The sequence below is a fragment of the Elephantulus edwardii genome, unplaced genomic scaffold, assembly GCF_000299155.1.
Source record: "Elephantulus edwardii isolate Elephantulus edwardi_28Jun2011 unplaced genomic scaffold, EleEdw1.0 scaffold00514, whole genome shotgun sequence".
In the NCBI taxonomy this organism is placed as follows: domain Eukaryota; kingdom Metazoa; phylum Chordata; class Mammalia; order Macroscelidea; family Macroscelididae; genus Elephantulus; species Elephantulus edwardii.
Window position 1 is genome coordinate 141,385 of NW_006400264.1, and position 13,978 is coordinate 155,362.

General features: G+C 36.7%; 1 protein-coding gene across 1 annotated transcript in view; it reads left to right on the forward strand.

The window, feature by feature from the left end:
* The window catches only part of HEPH (hephaestin), a 308,125-nt gene that overhangs the window by 13,574 nt on the left and 280,573 nt on the right, over window positions 1–13,978 (forward strand). The window contains exons 2-5 of the mRNA XM_006903126.1: window positions 3,285–3,529; window positions 4,510–4,722; window positions 5,593–5,775; window positions 7,632–7,886. Of these exons, the coding sequence (XP_006903188.1) occupies window positions 3,285–3,529; window positions 4,510–4,722; window positions 5,593–5,775; window positions 7,632–7,886 (896 nt within the window). The remainder of the gene's footprint in view (window positions 1–3,284; window positions 3,530–4,509; window positions 4,723–5,592; window positions 5,776–7,631; window positions 7,887–13,978) is intronic.

Sequence of the window (13,978 nt, forward strand, 5' to 3'; positions counted from 1 at the left end):
CCAGGGATGTGTCCTATCTCCATACCTTTTCAACCTGTATGCAGAGCAGATTATCCGAGAGGCTGGGCTCTATGAGGAGAAGCGTGACGTTAGGATTGGTGGACGATCTATCAACAATCTGCATTATGCAAATTACACAACCCTGCTGGCTGAAACTGAGGAGGACCTCATGCACTTACTGCAGAGGGTCAAGGACTGTAGCCTTCAGTATGGACTGAGGCTCAATATCAAGAAGACAAAGATCCTTACCACTGGACAAATTGGTAACATCAGGATGGATGACGAAGAGATTGAGATTGTTCACAGCTTCAGTTTGCTCGGCTCCATGGTCAACACTCTTGGCACCAGCAGCCAGGAAATAAAAAAACATATTGCGATGGGAAAGTCTGCTGTTAGGGACCTATCTAAAGTACTCAAGAGCAACGGTGTCTCTCTGGAGACTAAGGTGCGCCTGATAAAAGCCATGGTTTTTGCAATCACTTGTTATGCATCAGAGAGTTGGACAATGACTGGGGAGGATAAAAGCAGAATTGACGCCTTTGAGCTGTGGTGCTGGAGAAGAGTATTGAATGTACTGCCAAGAAAACAAACAGATTCATTGTCGAGAGAGTTAAACCAGGCTGCTCCTTGGAGGCAAGGATCCTGGGGCTTTGACTGACATACTTTGGACATGTTGTAAGGAGAGACAGGTCCTTGGAGGGGGACATCATGCTTGGTAGTGTAGAGGGACAGCGCAGGAGGGGAAAACCCTCTATGAGGTGGATTGATTCAGTGACTGGGGTAATCGGGAGGGCTGTGTCAGAGGCAATGCGATTGGCCCAGGATAGAGCAGGGTTTAGGACTGTTTTACATAGGGTTGCTATGAGTTGCAAATGACTTGACGACACATAACAACAACAACAACAACAGAGAGTAGATGCATTTGAGTCGTGGTGCAGAGAAAGAATATTGAATATATAACAGATTGCCAAAAGAGAAGAAAAATCATTCTTTTAATAAGTGCAACCAGAACGCTTACTAGAAATGAGGATGCAAGGAGTTGGAAACAACCCAGTTGCCCATCAACAAACGAATGGCTCAAGAAGCTATGGTATATTCACACAATACAATATTATGCTGCATTGAAAAACAAGGAACTCATGCAATATTATTCAAAATGGGTGACCCTGGAGGACATTATGCTGTGTGAAATATCTCAGTCACAAAAGGACAAATACTGCATGGTGACACTGCTGTAAAATGGGACTGATATAAGGGTTGGGGTAAGACTGAGAAAAATTGGATAAATTGTGTATACTGCACTGAAACAGATAAGGGAGAGAATAATTTAAAAGCGATGTATGATAGGATATTATGGTTATCACAAGAGTCCACAATTAAAGTTCCATAGTCGAATATACTTGGGGCGGTGGGAGGGGTGCAGCGGGATTGTGTACCATGGAGAGATGTTTTTCTTTTGCTTTTCAAAGAGAGGAGAGAACTGGGAGTTTGGGGGGAGGGGAGGGCTGGGCGGGGAGTGAAGTGCAGCAATGAATGAATGGAAATCCAAAATCTCTGTAAATGTTCATTAAAATTATTTTTAAAAAAATTAAAAAAAGAAATAAGCAACCCACCACTGTGCCATGAACTAGCAGAATAGTAATGGAGGAACTATTGTGAGTACCTTCATTTTTTAATATTTAGGTTTTACATGGGATTTGAATTATGTTTGGGTTGTACATAAACGGAATATTTGAAACCTCAATACTTTTTTGCATTCCCTACTCTTGGTTATGTAAAGTAATAAAATATATTGAGTATCAGTGGGAGGGAAAAATGCTTGTAGAATAAAGAAATGGAAGAAAAAAATTAAATGAAAGGACAACTGGTGGTTATATGTAAAAAACCAAAAAGAAATGAGGATGGTAAGGTTTCATCTCATACACTTTGGGAATGTTATCAGGAGGGTCCAGTCTTTGAAGAAAGTTACTATGCTTGGTAAAATCAACAAAAAAGAGGGTCAACAAACAAGAGGGAGATAATTCAGGATGTGTATTAGTGTATTGGCACATTTACTGCAGCAATGGGCTTAAGCATCACAGAGATTACTATGAAGAATGTGCAGGATGGAAAAAATGTTTCATTCTGTTGTACACATAGCCATTACGATTCAGAGCTGATTTGATTGCACACAATAATATTATGTTAATGATCTTGATAATGTGATAATCTTCATTTGAAAGAGAAAAGCACAGAATACATTAGCAACTTAAAGTTCTACAAATTAATCAGTGAAAGTTGTTGTTAGGTGCCATCAAGTTGAGCTACATCTGTGATATGCTTGAGCCGTTATTATAGTCACTGTGTAAATCCATCTCATTGAAGGTCAACTTCTCATTCATTTGCCTTGCCAAACATGACATCTTTCCCCAAGGACCAGACCCTCCTAGCAACATGCTCATAATATGTGACAGACAAAGCTTCATCATCCTTGCCTCCAAGAAGCAACCCGACTACACTTTCTTCAAGACATATTTGTTTGTTCTTTTGTCAGTCTATAGGACATTCAGTATTTTTCTTCAACATCACAACTCAAAGACATTGATCCTTCTTCTGTTATTTTTAGTCATTGTCTGATATTCAGATGTATAACAAATAATTTCAAAAAAAACCCCAACAACATGCTTTGAATCAGATGCACTCTAGTCTTTAAATTAATACCATTGATCCTTAACGTCTTAGAGAGATATCTGCCAGCAAGCAGATTTACCTAATGCAGCTTTTGATTTCTTGACTTTTGCTACCAAGGGTGCTGATTGTGGATCAAAGACAGAACTGTCATTTTATGCACCTGTGAAGCAAAACTTCAACACTGTCATTTAATTCAAGTCACTTGGCTTCACAGCTTAATCACTATGTTGTAATATCCACAAAAGAGAAGGATGGGCCTACATCAGTCTATATCAACAGGGTAAAAATTCACTCCACCTTTGATTATCTTCTTATACCATATTTAAACAGTACAATAGGATAAGATAGGATAGGATAGGATAGGATAATTTAAGCATATAAAATGGACTTTTATTAGTTAAAGTAGGTAAAATATCAGAAATTTCATATACTTCAATTTAATATTTTAACAGTCTGTTATCTCTAATCTAACTCTTTCAACACAACTTTTTACCCCCTTTTTCTTCCTTACCAAAATGATAAACATTTTTTTATGAGCTTCCTTTCACAAAGAATCCTCTGCTGATTCAAAGATTTTGGATAAATGTAACTCTTTTTCTCTTCACCTGTTCCAGATTCGCTGCCAGCTTCTTAAAATCTGACAAGAACCGGATAGGGAGTACTTACAAGAAGACCATCTACAAAGAATACACAGACAGCTCATATGTAGATGAGGTGCCTCAGCCAGCTTGGTTGGGATTCCTTGGACCAGTGCTACAGGCTGAAGTGGGGGATGTCATTCTTATACATCTGAAGAATTTTGCTAGTCGTTCCTACACCATCCATCCTCATGGCGTTTTCTATGAGAAGGATTCAGAAGGTAAATAAGTCTACTCTACCATCTTACAATCTCACAAAATAACGCTTTTCCTTTACTGTAATATGAGATAGAAGAATTGGGAAAGAGGATAGTTTTTGCACCTTCATTGAACTGAAGTGTCGAGTTTCTTCAGAAAAATCATTGACTTGTTGCTGGAATCAGTTTTAGTATTCACACACTGTGGGCCTCTGGACAATTCACTACCTTTTTTTCCCCTCTGGATCTCAGATTCCTCATAAAAAATGTGGAAATTCAATCTGCTTTTGAACACAAGAAGTGGTTTGGGGTGGCCTTTATGTAAAACATATGAATATACTTTGAAAAGAGAATAGCACACTGTAATTTAAGTGTTAATCTAATGTTCCTGTCTTCTGTAGGGTCATCTTTTTATTATTGAAAAATAGTTTATTTCTGTTTACATCTATCACAAGCCCATAATACTAACAACATTGAGTGAGAGGAAAAGAAAAGAAAATTAGAATCCGTGACATGGCTGTTAAACCCCTGTATGATATTAATCAAGTTATTATTCCTTAGTTCCCTCTTCCACACAATAATAAAGTAGTCCAGCTGATATTAAATTGCCCTTATATTAACATTCTATGATTGTCTGTTTTCTATTTTGCAATGTGATTTCTTGAAAGAATGGAATTCTCTTCTTCATCCCTACAACATGATCTTTGTACTTAGGCACTACTTGATTACGTCATGAAGTACTTTGCTTAGGCGCAAATCCTCCTGCAATGACTGTTACCTCTCTACCGGCTGTTGACATGTGATCTGAGGTTCTTTGGCTAGATGCTGTTTGACTTCATACGTTTATCAGCTTGTCAGAGCTCTGTTCTGACTGGACCTTATAATCTTATCTTTTAAAAGACTAGATTTGTTTCTCATAGATCAATCTACTCTTTGCCTCTATATCTACTAGTTCCCATTTCATTGCTCCTAAAAACTAGATATGCATGAATTTCATTTTCTAGGTGCTCTATACCCAGATGGTTCCTCTGCACAGTTTAAATTGGATGATTCTGTTCCCCCTGGGGGTAGCCATGTCTACAATTGGACCATCCCAGAAAGTCATGCACCCACAGATGCTGATCCAGCATGCCTCACCTGGGTCTACCATTCTCATGTGGATGCTCCACGGGACATCGCTACTGGCCTCATTGGACCTCTCCTAACTTGTAAAAGAGGTACAGGCCCAAATAATGAGCCATGAAATCTAGTTTGGAACAGGTAGAGATAGTTACGATATAATCTCATTTATTTCACAGTAGTGGTCTTATAAGTGTTAATTTAATATTTACTAGCAGTAACAAATCATTCTAAACTCATTCTACACCATTTTTTTTCAATACTTTATTTCTGGGAAAAAATGTTATCCTTTTTCATTCTTATTTCACCATTAAGTTAATAATAATGAGAGTCAAGTGAGTTTGAAGTAAGTATTGTGGTAAGAGTTTGGGTGTAGACAGGATTGGTAAAACAGTCATTAGGGTTCAGAGAGAATTGAGGGCTTAGTTGGTAATAAGATGTGTTTGAGACATTGTGAGGTTTAAAAACCGAGTGCTACAGGACTGTTATCAGGTTAAGGTCTGTGTTAAGCAGATGGAATTAGTAGAAAAAAATATTTAAGATTTTACTTGTAAGCCCTAGAGAGCTCTTGTGACCTAGTGGTAAGAAGCTCCACTGCAATCCCAAAGGCACATAGTTCAAATCCACCAGATACTCTGTAGGAAAATGATGGCAAATCTCCTTCCATGTGATATAGTGACTCTGGAAAGTCTCCAGAGGGCCAACTATAAATTGTTTCCAACTAAACAGCATGCAGCAACAACAACAACTATTTTTCCACTTTTAAACCCTAAGACATATTTTATTCTAACTGCTCAACCCAGAATCAGGTGGTTTTATCTGAGGGTACTGAAAATGGAAGTTAGCAGCAAAAGGCTCTATCTACTTTACTGTTGCTGATAGACTGCACATTCTCTTCTATCTCCATTTCTTTCTCATGAGTACCATTGCTAGGAGATTCTCAAGAACACTTTTATTACTTGCTCTAGGAGTCCTGCATGGGAATTCCTCTACTCAGCGTCTGGATGTGGACCATGATTTCTTCCTGTTCTTTAGTATAGTAGATGAGAACCTTAGCTGGCATCTCAGTGAGAACATTGCCACTTACTGCTCAGACCCTGCCTCAGTGGATAAGGAAGACGAAGACTTTCAGGAGAGCAACAGAATGCATGGTGAGGTGGGGAAAGTAAACACACTGTGACAGTGACTATTAAGTGCTTTCTGTGAACTTAACATTTAACATTTGATAGATACTTTAACATATTTGTAATTCTCACAAGACAAAGAGTAACTTTTCTATGTTTTACTTATGAGGACATGAGACTACTAGGGTTAAACAGTAAACAAATGGTAAAACTGACATTTGCTCCCTGATCTGTTTAATCACTTGTTTTTGGTGTTATGTGCCATTGAGTTGCATCTGCCCAATAGCTGACTCACCAGTGTAATTGTTTCGGTGTTTTTTAAAAAATATTTTTAAAATTTTATTTATTTTCTTTTATACCAGTTTACATACAAATTTCATAAAGTTTGTATACATTGTTTTCACACCAGATCATTCCCTTTTCCTTTATCTTAACTGTATAAAATGTCTTTTTCCCACTAAATTACCCTGCTTCATAATATACAGTACCTAAAGCTGTTGAATCCCATCTAATATGCTCTAAGTACAGTCAGCTCACTAAGGGTTGTACACTGATATAATCAATTAATATTGCTTTATTTTAAAAAGGATGTGGCAGAATTGCTTGATTTGTAGAGAAAAATATTTCATTTCAGTCCCTTACACTGGGCTTATCTCTCTGTAAGATAACTGATCAACTAAATTAAATTAAAATCAAACCAAAACCATAAAATCAATTTTAAATAATATTTTTATTGCTTGTATGCAATCATTCGTATACATTGTTTCATTCATACATGGCAGTACTAGTCCGTGGAGAGGGATGTCATGCTGGGAGGGTGGAGGAAAAGCACAAGAGAAGAAGACTCTTGAGGAGACGGATTGATTCAGTGACTAGAATAATGGGGATAAGTATGTCAGAGAGAAAAAGATTGGCACAGGATAGAGTTTAGGGCTGTTGTACATAGGATCACTATGAGTCACAGGTGACTCGATGGCATAGAAACAACAACAACATTGTGTTTTATATAATCATTCATATACATTGTATTTTTTGTGCTTTTTGTCTTTTAAAATACTTCCTTTTATTCATTGTTGCATATTTTCTTTCACCCTCCCTCTATGCCCACCCTGCTATGTAACTCTTGTTTCAAATTGTTCTCATACATATAATATATAATCATATATTCCATTTGGACAGTTATTCTCCTAATCTGTTCGAATGCAGTGTCCATTATCTGTCCACTTTCCCCCTTTATGATTCATTATTATTGACCTATGCCTATTTTGACTTCATCTTTGAGAAAAGCTTTTAAGAAAAGAAAACAAATCATGATTTGTTTTCGTTTAATTAAAGCAGTTAAACATTTAGCTTTGTGACAGTTGTATGCTCAAATTCAGATAGTCTTAAGAGAGGTGAAAATGCAAAGAAAATATATAAGGATAACTTAGAAATGTCCAATTTCTCTTGGTTTTTTACCAACTACTTTTACTGTTCGTTATAAATAATTTGACAATTGTACAGTGAACATTTCAAGATGAAAACAAGCCTGAAACAAAAAAATAAAAAAAGAACCTGGAAAGCAAATTCTAATATTTCCCACAATATTGTTTCTGAACCATAAATCTACCACTTAACAATTCTACATCTGTAGAAGATAAAAGCACTTTCACCAATATGTCTCAATTTTTTTTATTTAAAAAAATGCAAGTAATTCTATCTTCCTAGTTTCTAGGACAGTTTGTGTAATTTAGATTGAATATTGTATATGGTTAGTACAGTGTACTCATAAAACCCCATCAAAATGTGATCTGTAATTATTGTCAAATGATAAGGCTTCTTTCAAGGAGAAAAGTAAGGTAACCTAATTAATTTTGTGTGTGTCTGTGTGCTTTATTTTGCAGCAATAAACGGATTTGTTTTTGGGAATTTACCAGAGCTGAGTATGTGTGCACAAAAGCTTGTGGCCTGGCACTTATTTGGTATGGGCAATGAAGTGGATGTCCATACAGCATACTTCCATGGACAGATGCTAACCATCCGAGGCCATCGCACTGATGTGGCTCACATCTTTCCAGCCACCTTTGTAACTGCGGAGATGGTGCCTCAAGAGTCTGGAAGCTGGCTAATTAGCTGTCAAGTGAATAGTCACTTGCAAAGTAAGATACGTTATCTTTGGCTCTTGAGGTACAAAAGAAAGGTGGCTTGGAGCCATAAAATAGCATATTGATATACAGAATAAAACCCTAGACTAGATATCAGTGTTTCTAGATTTTTCCTTTCTGAGTAACCTCAGGTGTATCTTTCTGGATTCTGGATTTCATCTCTCTCATTTATAACATACTATGGTTTGAGGATAGAAATATGTACTTGGCAGCAAATATTGCCCTATAAATTTCATACGATTATTTTTTCTAAGTGGTAGATTCCTCCATAGTGTTAGTGCTCACTTTATAGGCCTAGATATTGTTTGGCTGAAAGATGAATCAGCGGAATTAGTTGGGCTCCAGACTTGACAGGTGACTAATGGCCATAAAGAAAAGGTATGGAGACTGGATGCATCCCTGATGCACTCACTTCCTGATTTTGAACCATTCAGTATTTCCCTGATCTGTTCTAAGGACTGCTTCCTGCTCCAAGTATTGATTTCACAGAAGCACAATCAAATGCTCTGGGATTCCCGTTCTCCTCAATTATTAACCACAGTTTGCTGAGATCTATACAGTCAAATGTCTCTGCATAGTCAATGAAGCATATAAACACACATTCCTTTGATACTCTTGGCTTTCTGCCAAGATCCATCTGACATTTGCAATAATAGCGCTAGTGCCAGGACCTCTTCTAAACCCACCTTGTATTCCTGGTAGTTTTCTCTCAATGTACTGTTCCAGTCGTTTCTGGATAATCATCATCAGAATTTTGCTACTGAGTGATATTAGTGATATTGTTTGATAATTTCCATACTTTGCTGGGTCACCTTTTTTTTTTAAAAAAAATGGGAAATAATACGGATCTCTTCCAGTCAGTAGCCAGGTAGCTAGCTGTCCTCCAAATTTCTTGGCACAACTTGGTGAGCAAATCCATGGCAGAACCTGTTTGTTGAAATACATCAATTAGTATCCCATCAATTCTTGGGTCTTTATCTTCTTCTGCCAGTTCGTTCAGAGCAGACTGAACTGCTTCCTTCATCACCATTATCTCTTGATCACATGTTGTTTCTTCAAATTCTTCTGTGTCAGTCACTTCTTTTTTAATACTCTATATACTCTTTGCATCTTCTTTTTTAAAATTTTATTTTATTAATTTTAATGAACATTTACAGAGATTTTGGATTTCCATTCAGTCATTGTTGGACTTTTCTCCCTGCCCAGCCCTCCCCACTAGTTCACTCCTCTCTTTGAAAAGTAAAAGAAAAATTCTTTCATTTGTATACAATCCCCTCGCACTCCTCCCGCCAACCTGAGTACACTCCACTATGCAACCTTAATTCTAGACTATTGTGATACCCATAATACCCTATCATATATTGTTTTTAAATTGTTATCTCACTCATCTGTTTCAAAGCAGTATACATAATTTATCCAGCTTTTCTCAGTCTTACCCCAACCTTGATGTCAGTCCCATTCTACAACAGTGGCACTACACAGTATTTGTCCTTTTGTGACTTATTTCACTCAGCATAATTTCCTCTAGGGTCATCCATTTTGAATAATATTGCATGAGTTCCTTGTTTTACAATACATCGTAGTACTCCATTGTGTGAATATACCACAGCTTCTCTGTCCATTCATTTGTTGATGAGCACTTTGGTTGTTTCCAACTCCTTGCTATTATGAACAAAGCCTTGATAAACATGGGTGTGAGTATATCAGCTTGGATGTCGGTTATGTTCTCTTTAGGGTATATTCCCTGTATTGGAATTGCTGGGTCAAATGGTATCTCTATTAGCAACTTTTTGAGAAAGCGCCACACCATTTTCCACAATGGTTGCACCATTTTACACTCCCACTAACAGTGAATAAAGGTTCCAGTTTCTCCACAACTTCTCCAGCATTTGTTGCTTGCTGTTCTGTTAAATTTTGCTATTCTTATTGGGGTTTTTTATTTTAGTTGTTTTGATTTGCATTTTTCTTAGAGCTAGGGATTTTGACCATTTCTTCATGTACTTGTTGGCCATCTGAATGTCTTCTTTAGTGAAGTGTCTGTTCATATTGTGTGCCCATTTTTCAATTTTTCAATATTTTTCAAATTTTCAATATTTACCTTTATCTTGTGTTGTTCAAATATTTTATAAATTCTAGATATAAGTTCCTTATCTGACATGTTATTACCAAATGCTTTATCCCAGTCTGTGGGTTCCCTTTTTATGCTGTTGGAGAAGTTTTTGGATGTGCATAGGGATTTGATTTTTAGAAGGTCGCATTCATCAATTTTCTCTTCTCCTGGTTGTAGATTTTTCAGGATAATTGGAAGACTATTTATGTTGTGGATTAGGACTACTAGAGTTCTTCCAAGCTTTTCTTTAATGAAGTTTATAGTCCTTGATTGTAGACCCACATCCATGATCCACCTTGAGTTGGTTTTTGTATTTGGAGTAAGGTGTGGATCTTACTTGAGTCTTCTGCAGATATTACTTCAATTTTCCCAACACCATTTGTTTAATAGGCTGTCATTTCACCACTTAACTGATTTCATTCCCTTTTCAAAAATCAGTTGACCATAGATAGATGGACTGATTTCCGGATTCTCAATTCTATTCCATTGATCTATGTGTCCGTCATTATACCAGTACCATGCTGTGGTACCACTACCATCACGGCAGTGTAGTAGGATTTGAAATCACGGAGTGAGAAGCCTCTTATCTTTCTTCTATTTTTAAGGAGCGCTTTGTTTATTTGGGGCTTCTTTCCATTCCAAATGAAACTGGAGATTACCTTTTCCATCTCTTTGAAGAATGGGAGCGATATTTGTATTGGAATTGCACTGAACGTATAAATTGCCTTTGGTAGTATTGCCATTTTCACAATATTGAGTCTTCCTATCCATGAGCAAGGGATATTCTTCCACTTCTCAGGGTCTCTTTTTATTTCTTGTAGTAATGTTTTATGATTTTCTTTGAATAGATCCTTTGTGTTTCTGATTAGATTTACTCCCAAGTATTTAATCTTGTAATTCACTATTCTGAAGGGTATTGTCTTTTCTTAGTTCAGGCTCTGTATTCTCTTTGTCACTGTAGAGAAATCCAACTGATTTTTCTATGTTGATCTTGTATCCTGCTACTTTGCTGAATTGGTCAACTATGTCCCATAATTTTCTTGTTGTGTCTTTAGGGTTTTCTAGGTATACTATCATATCCTCTGCATAGAGAGATACTTTTACCTCCTCTTTGCCAATTTGGATACCTCTTATTTCCTTCTTTTGTCTGATTGCTATCGCGAAGACTTTCAGAACAATATAGAATAAGAGAGGTGATCATGGGCTTCCTTGCCTAGTTCCTGTTCTTAAAGGGAATGTCTTTAACCTCTCTCAGTTGAGAACAATGTTGGCTCTCAGGTTTGCATAAATACTTTTTGCTATATTGAAGAAATTCTCCTCTAATCCTATTTTGTTGAGTGTTTTAATCAAGAAAGTGTGTTGGGTTTTGTCAAAGGCCTTTTCTGCATCAATTGATAGGATCATGTGGTTTTTCCTTTTTGCTTTGTTAATGTGATGAATTACATTGATTGCTTTTCTTATGTTGAACCATCCTTGCATGTTGTTGTTGTTGTTATGTACCATCGAGTCACTTGCAATTCACCCTATGCACAACAGCCCTAAACTTGGCTCTGTACTTTGCGAATCACACTGTCTCTGACACTCCTATTCCGATTACCCCAGTTCACCTCATAGAGGGCCTTCACCTCCTGCGATGTACCTCCACCCTCCCAAGCATGATGTTCTTCTCCAAGGACCAGTCTCTCCTTACAACATGTCCAAAGTATGTTAGACAGAGCCTCAGAATCCTTGCCTCCAAGGAGCCACCGGGTTTAACCTTTTCCAGTGTGAATCTGTTTGTTTTCCTAGCAGTCCATAGTACTCTCCAGCACCACAGCTCAAAGGCATCAATTCTCCTTCTATCCTGCTTGGTCATTGTCCAACTCTCTGATGCATAACAAGTGATTGCAAAGACCATGGCCTGTATCAGACACACCTTAGTCTCCAGAGAGACACTATTGCTCTTCAGTACATTGGAGAGGTCCTTAACAGCAGACTTTCACACGGTTTGAATCCATCAGATCTTCTGCTGGAGAAGGAGTGGCAATTTCGTCCTGTACCAGTCAGATCTGATTTGAAGGTACATACATCCTTACATACCTGTTATAAATCCGACTTGGTCATGGTGAATTATTTCTTTGATGAATCATTGAATTCTATTGGCCAGTATTTTATTCAGGATTTTGCATCTATGTTTATATAAGATATAATGGCCTAAAAAAAGATATAATGGCCTATAGTTTTCTATTTTGGTTGTGTCCTTTTCTGGCTGTGGTATCAAGGATATGTTTGTTTCATGGAATGAATCTGGGAGAATTCCATCTTTATTTTCTGAAATATGTTCTGTAGAATTGGTGTCAGTTCTTCTCTGAATGTTTGATAAAATTCACTTGTAAAACCAGTTGTTGTATTACCTTTTCAATTGCTTCTTTTGTAACAGGTCTGTTCAGATCTTCAGTTTCAGTTTGTGTTAATTTACGTAGGTTGTACCTTTTTAAGTATTTGTCCATTGCCTCTAGATTTTCATATTTGTTTGAGTATAGTTTTCCATAATACTCATAATACTCTAATGTTAGCTTTTTTATACTAGTTGATTCTGTTATGTTGCCTGTTTCATCTCTTATTCGGAGTATTTGTGTCTTTCTTTTCTTTTCTGAGTTTTGCTAATGGTTTGACAATTTTATTGACCTTTTCAAAGAACCAACTCCTTGTTTTGTTGATAGTCTCAATTGTTTTTTTTTTCTATCTACAGAGTCAATGGTCAATTTTTCTTGCCTTTTGATGTGTTTGCTTATTGCTATAAATTGACCTCTGATCCCAGAGGTTCTGGTAAGTGGTGTTTTCATTGTCATTTGTTTCAAGAAACTTTTTCTTTCACTTTTTATTTCTTCTAGTACCCAGTCATGTTCAGCTTCCAAATGTATGGGTTTTTTTCTCCTTTATCTTCTTCTTATTAATTTCAAATTTTGTAACCTTATGGTCTGAAAAGATGCTTTGTATTATTTCTGTGTTTTTTAATTTATTGATGCTTGCCTTGTGACCTAGAATGTCATCTATTCTGCAGAACATTCTGTGCACACTGGAGAAAAAATGTATACTGTGTTTTGGGGGGATACATTAGCCTATAAATATGTATGAGGTCAAGTTGTTTTATTGTGTGCTTTAATTCTTCAGTATCTTTGTTGGGTTTCTTCCTGGTAGTTCTATCTTTCCTTGGGAGGGGTATATTGAAGTCTCCAAGTACTATAGTAGTGCTATTTCCTTTTTTAGTTTTGTTAGTGTTTGTTTTACATATTTTGCAGGTATTTCATTTGGTGCATAGATATTTATTATTTTTATGTCCTCTTGTTCTATTCTTCCCTTTCCTTTGTGATGGTTTTTATATTGACATTTATTTTATCAGAGATTAATATCACTGCTTATGCTTTTTTCTGGTTGCCATTTGCTTGGTATGTTTTTCCCTACCCTTTTATTTTTAGTCTTTCTTTATCTTCATTTTTCACGTGTGTCTCTTGTAGACAACATATTGATGAATTTTGTGTTTTTTATCCAATCTATTACTCTATTTCTCTTCAGTGGTGCATATAAACTGTTCACATTCAGTGTGACTATTGAGAGGCAAGGATTTATTGCTATTATTGTGTTGAGTTCTTTTTGGTGCTTTTGCTAGTTACTTTGGTCCATTATGCTTTCTGTGGTACCTCTGTATGAAGGACATATCTGAGACTTTCCTGCAATGCTGGTCTTGTTTTTACAAACTCTCTTAGGTTTTGTTTTTCCGGAAATATCTTGATCTCTCCTTCATATTTGATGTATAGTTTTGCTGAGTAATATCATTGATGTCACATGCAAGCAAGATTCTACTGAAGATTATCCAAAAATGACTGGAATAGTACATCAACAGAGAACTGCCAGAAGTCCAGGCTGGGTTTAGAAGGGGTCATGGTACTAGGGATATTGTAGCTGATGTCAGATGGCTCTTAGCTGAAAGCAGAGA